At 50.6% G+C, this 6,000-nt stretch overlaps 1 protein-coding gene across 4 annotated transcripts in view; it reads left to right on the top strand.

Annotated features, from left to right (window-relative positions):
• Nucleotides 1–6,000, top strand: part of LOC134957545 (vitamin D3 hydroxylase-associated protein-like) — a 171,116-nt gene that overhangs the window by 59,331 nt on the left and 105,785 nt on the right. For all 4 annotated transcript variants that reach the window (XM_063939523.1, XM_063939522.1, XM_063939521.1 and 1 more), the window contains exons 9-10: nucleotides 203–328; nucleotides 3,863–3,957. In XM_063939523.1, coding sequence (XP_063795593.1) covers nucleotides 203–328; nucleotides 3,863–3,957 — 221 coding nt within the window. The remainder of the gene's footprint in view (nucleotides 1–202; nucleotides 329–3,862; nucleotides 3,958–6,000) is intronic.

Genomic DNA, 6,000 nt, shown 5'->3' with positions numbered 1-6,000 from the left:
AGTATAATAAGATATGATAAGTGTGGAGTGTACACACGCCCCTGGGAGGAGGCAGATTTATATGGATTTCCACAATGACCAAACACAATAATGCGATCTGGTTTACAACCAGGTAATGTTTTGGGAGCTCAGTGCAGATATTATAATTCTTTAGTGACCATCACTATGACCCACCCTCATCCCACTGACCTTTGTTCTATAGATCTACTCCTCTACCAAACCTCTCCGTATTGGATACTATGAAGAGGATGGATATTTCAAGCCAAACCCTGGTATGAGACGAGTTCTTCTAGAAACCAAACATCTTCTAGAGGATGCTGGACATAAGGTGAGAGGAGGACACAGATGGGGTCATTTGATACATGTCTACCTGTATGCTGAATGGTGACCTCTTTACCTGCAACTTCCATAAATTTGCCTGATAGAAGCTGCCATTCTCACATGCATTCCAAACACTGGAGTCACCTTACCCTCAATAAACTATTACTTAATATACAACTTTCACTGGAAAAACCTAGTTAATTATTCTGTACTCTGAGTTATGCTCCTCATCCCATACACAAAGTCTTAAAAGACAGATATTAAAAATGTATTACCTCTACCCAAAAGACGACTAGCTTTACTTTACCATTCTGCATTAAGATTATTTATTTGTAATAATCCCTCACATGTTGCTGCCACCTAACCGGCTTCCAAAATCTGCTCCGTTACCTTTATTTTAGCTAAATCATTACCCATGTTGGAAGTCTTAGGAGTAGAATTACTATACTAAACCACTGTTTGTTAAAGCCACAATGATAGGTGGTTTTGGCCTATGGATTTAAAGTGGCAACAGAAATAAATGTTAGACCAGCATGTTTAGCATGTATTTCTGTTGGCGCTTTAAATCCATCAGTCAAAGCTGACGAACATTCTTGGCATTGACAAACCACGTTTAGTAAGCCTAGTACCCAGAAATTTGTGTTATAGGTGTAACCAAAAGAACTACAGTACTACCTCCATCATCCTCTGGGGCAGAGTGGTGCCCAGTGGATAGCAAAATGAATAGCCTGCTGGGTATCTTACGAGCCTTCTGCTGCCGTTGATACTGCTGCAACACTCAGGATAAAGCGATATACTGAGCTCTTTCCGCTCTACTCTGCTGAGTGGAATAAACTGCTCAAGGCATCCAAAAGTTGTGCGTTTCGTGCTAGGTATCTTATGGTGCCAAGTTTGCATAGAGCGCCTGATTCAAAGATGGGCACAGTTTACCCATCCCCTCCTGCCCATTGCTTCTTTGCCTGTTGGATAATATGCTAATGGATGCCTCCTGCCCGCTTCTCTAAGTCGCTGCTGCTTCCGAGGATGTGGCATCGGATTATCTGCATAAACATTGGTGACCTAAGTAACGGTTACTCAGGATGGCCAAAAAATTCACACTCATGAAGCCAGCGAAGCGGTGTCCAAGGACACAACCACTGGATTCAGCATGCTCAGAGAATGGGACGACTCTCCTCCCCCCCCCACACACTATTTTCGGCATGGCCCCGTTGCTGCCTGCAAGCCACCGCAAGCATGTCGGTCAGTCTCCCGATTTTAAAGAGATAATATGGTAAGCCCACCTACAGACCAGAGTTTTGCTATCATCTCCTGCATGTCCTTTGCTACAGGGGGAATTCAATTAGCTGCGTGGACCCCTGTGCGCTAATCCTCAGGAGGCAGGATTCTACTACTCAGCCTCAGGAGCTACAGGCAAATATCAGCATTAAATGCAGAGGGCTGGGGAATCTCATTGAATGCCGCAGGTTACGCAGAATTTGTTGGTTGCCGCATGTTTACAGATGTTTTACTTCATGGGGAAAAGGCTAATTTAATTGAATAGCTATTCCCTGCACGTTGTGATCAATAAGCTGCAGGATAAACTCTGCAGCTAACTGAATTCTCCCCAAGTCTCATTTGGTACAGTTTTCTTGGCAGGAAAAAATTTGCTGTTTAAACTGGATGATTCATGCAGCTTCCGTAGTGCATCCCACATGCCGTTTGCAATATTCTCATGTCTGGTCTGGTGACTGGGATGAGTGATACCCAGCACCATAACCTTTTGCAGAATATGCTTCTTTGATTAGTCATCAAGCACACACATCTAGTAACTATTAATATGGAGGAAAACATTCTACAACAAAGTAGGTTTTCACTAGACAACAGAGAAACTACACTGCTCAAAAAAATAAAGGGAACACTTAAACAACACAATGTAACTCCAAGTCAATCACACTTCTGTGAAATCAAACTGTCCACTTAGGAAGCAACACTGATTGGCAATCAATTTCACATGCTGTTGTGCAAATGGAATAGACAACAGGTGGAAATTATAGGCAATTAGCAAGACACCCCCAATAAAGGAGTTGTTCTGCAGGTGGTGACCACAGACCACTCCTATGCTTTCTGGCTGATGTTTTGGTCACTTTTGAAAGCTGGCGGTGCTTTCACTTTAGTGGTAGCATGAGACGGAGTCTACAACCCACACAAGTGGCTCAGGTAGTGCAGCTCATCCAGGATGGCACATCAATGCAAGCTGTGGCAAGAAGGTTTGCTGTGCCTGTCAGCGTAGTGTCCAGAGCATGGAGGCGCTACCAGGAGACAGGCCAGTACATCAGGAGACGTGGAGGAGGCCGTAGGAGGGCAACAACCCAGCAGCAGGACCGCTACCTCCACCTTTGTGCAAGGAGGAACAGGAGGAGCACTGCCAGAGCCCTGCAAAATGACCTCCAGCAAGCCACAAATGTGCATGGGTCTACTGAAACGATCAGAAGCAGACTCCATGAGGGTGGTATGAGTGCCTGATGTCCACTGGTGGGGGTTGTGCTTACAGCCCAACACCGTGCAGGACGTTTGGCATTTGCCAGAGAACACCAAGATTGGCAAATTCACCACTGGCGCCCTGTGCTCTTCACAGATGAAAGCAGGTTCTGACTGAGCACATGTGACAGACGTGACAGAGCCTGGAGACGCCAAGGAGAACGTTCTGCTGCCTGCAACATCCTCCAGCATGACCGGTTTGGCAGTGGGTCAGTAATGGTGTGGGGTGGCATTTCTGTGGGGGCCGCACAGCCCTCCATGTGCTCGCCAGAGGTAGCCTGACTGCCATTAGGTACCGAGATGAGATCCTCAGACCCCTTGTGAGACCATATGCTGATGCGGTTGGCCCCGGGTTCCTCCTAATGCAAGACAATGCTAGACCTCATGTGGCTGGAGTGTGTCAGCAGTTCCTGCAAGATGAAGGCATTGATGCTATGAACTGGCCCGCCCGTTCCCCAGACCTGAATCCAATTGAGCACATCTGGGACATCATGTCTCGCTCCATCCACCAACGCCACGTTGCACCACAGACTGTCCAGGAGTTGGCGGATGCTTTAGTCCAGGTCTGGGAGGAGATCCCTCAGGAGACCATCCACCACCTCATCAGGAGCATGCCCAGGCATTGTAGGGAGGTCATTCAGACACGTGGAGGCCACACACACTACTGAGCCTCATTTTGACTTGTTCTAAGGACATTACATCAAAGTTGGATCAGCCTGTAGTGTGTTTTTCCACTTTAATTTTGAGTGTGACTCCAAATCCAGACTTCCATGGGTTAATAAATTTGATTTCCATTGATAATTTTTGTGTGATTTTGCTGTCAGCACATTCAACTATGTAAAGAACAAAGTATTTAATAAGCATATTTCATTCATTCAGATCTAGGATGTGTTATTTTAGTGTTCCCTTTATTTATTTGAGCAGTGTATATTGTTAACATACTACCTACAGTACATTACTTGTATTTTACCAGATAGAATTCTATAAAACTATTAAAATTACATTAATATTCTTTTCTTTTTAGCTCATCCTGTTCAATCCTCCTCGAGTGGGTTATGCATATGAGTTATTCTGGAAGGCATTACTTGCAGACAAAGGGGAAACTGTAGCAGACAAGTTGTAAGTGGAGTACAGATTGTGATAGATGGATGTTAGGATGAGGGGTGAATATAATCATGATTATAGCTGACCATTTCCTGGCTGACATTGCATTGCTCTGCACCAGGGTCAGACTGGCCCACAGGGGTACAGGGGAAACCACCGGTGGGCCCCACCCCCTCCTCTAGGCACCAGGATCCAGACTGTGCACTTGCGTTATACATATGTTACTATATACTGCACAGGACTATGGTGTATTTTGTACAGAGCATTGCTGGTATTAATCTTGTACATTATCATACATGTACTAGCAGTATCTCCTATATATTAGCCCTGTGACTCTGTGCCTGCATTTCTAACGCTGGGCGGAGTCACAGCGCCTGTCCATCACATGTGCAGGAAGTCTCTGCTCCTGCTGCCTGTCCATCTCCCCACTCAGAGTCCCCCATCAGCAACTCTCACTCACCGGCCGGGGAACAACAACTGCCGCCGCTGCCATACACATTTCCGAGAGACGGGTGGGGCAGGAGAAGGGTTTCATAGCCCTCCCTGCGCCGCGTACACACACCCGCCGCCTCCTCCTCCGCACACGTGAAGTTACTCTGCTGCCTCCCACCATCGCCAGAGGCCCGGACTCCACAGCACAGGGCCTGCCCTGCCGCCCGAAAGCACTGAGACGGGGACACGGACAGCGTGCGTCCGACTGTGAGTGCAACACTGAGAGTGACAGGTACGAGCTGGGGGACAGGAGAGAGAGCTGCCACCCCGGTTAGGTGTTTGGGATCACGCTGACAGCACTTCCACCTCTGCCCACATCCACCAGGCCCCCCATACTTTACCTGTATCCCCGGGATCAGGAGCAGACTCTGGTCACTGCCCTTTCTAGCCTGTGCAGTATCACTTCCTGTTCTCTGTTCCCTAGGTCTCCGCTTCTGGTGTCCACCCCCTCCACTACTTTCCCTGCTCTCCAACACCTTCCTCGCTGGAGACTCTCCCTACCGCCCCGCGTCTCCGTGCCCCCTCCCTGCCGCCCGCCTCTCCGCATCCCCTCCCTGCCGCCCCACCTCTCCGCGTCCCCTCCCTACCGCCCCACGTCTCACTCTCCGTATCTCCCCTTTACTGCCCCGCATCTTTGTATCCCCTCACTACTGCACCGCGTGTCCATATCCCCTCCCTACCGCCCTGCGTCTCTCTATCCCCTCCCTACCGCACTGCGTCTCTGTATCCCCTCCCTGCCGCCCCGCCTCTCTGTATCCACTCCCTACTGCCCCGCGTCTCTCTATCCCCTCTCTACTGCACCGCGTCTCTGTATCCCCTCCCTGCCACCCCGCCTCTCTGTATCCCCTCCCTACCGCCCTGCGTCTCTGTATCCCCTCCCTACCGCCCCGCGTCTCTGTATCCCCTCCCTACCGCCCCGCGTCTCTGTATCACCTCCCTGCATCTCTGTATCACCTCCCTGCGTCTCTGTATCCCCTCCCTACCTCCCCGCGTCTCTGTATCCCCTCCCCGCGTCTCTGTATCCCCTCCCTGCCGCCCCACGTCTCTGTATCCCCTGCCTGCCACCCCGGCTCTCTGTATCCCCTCCCTACCGCCCCGCGTCTCTGTATCCCCTCCCTACCGCCCTGCGTCTCTGTATCACCTCCCTGCATCTCTGTATCACCTCCCTGCGTCTCTGTATCCCCTCCCTACCTCCCCGCGTCTCTGTATCCCCTCCCTGCGTCTCTGTATCCCCTCCCTACCGCCCCGCGTGTCTGTATCCCCTCCCTACCGCCCGTGTCTCTGTGTCCCCTCCCTACCGCCCGTGTCTCTGTATCCCCTCCCTACCGCCCCGTGTCTCTGTATCCCCTCCCTACCGCCCCGTGTCTCTGTATCCCCTCCCTACCGCCCGCGTCTCTGTATCCCCTCCCTACCGCCCCGCGTCTCTGTATCTCCTCCCTGCCGCTGCGCGTCTCTCTATCCCGTCCCTACCGCTCCGCGTCTCTCTGTCCCGTCCCTACCGCCCTGCGTCTCTGTATCCCCTCCTTACCGCCCCGCGTCTCTGTATCCCCTCTCTACCGCCCTGTG

This window comes from Pseudophryne corroboree, chromosome 9 (assembly GCF_028390025.1).
Source record: "Pseudophryne corroboree isolate aPseCor3 chromosome 9, aPseCor3.hap2, whole genome shotgun sequence".
NCBI lineage: Eukaryota > Metazoa > Chordata > Amphibia > Anura > Myobatrachidae > Pseudophryne > Pseudophryne corroboree.
This window is presented reverse-complemented; position numbering and strand designations above follow the sequence as displayed.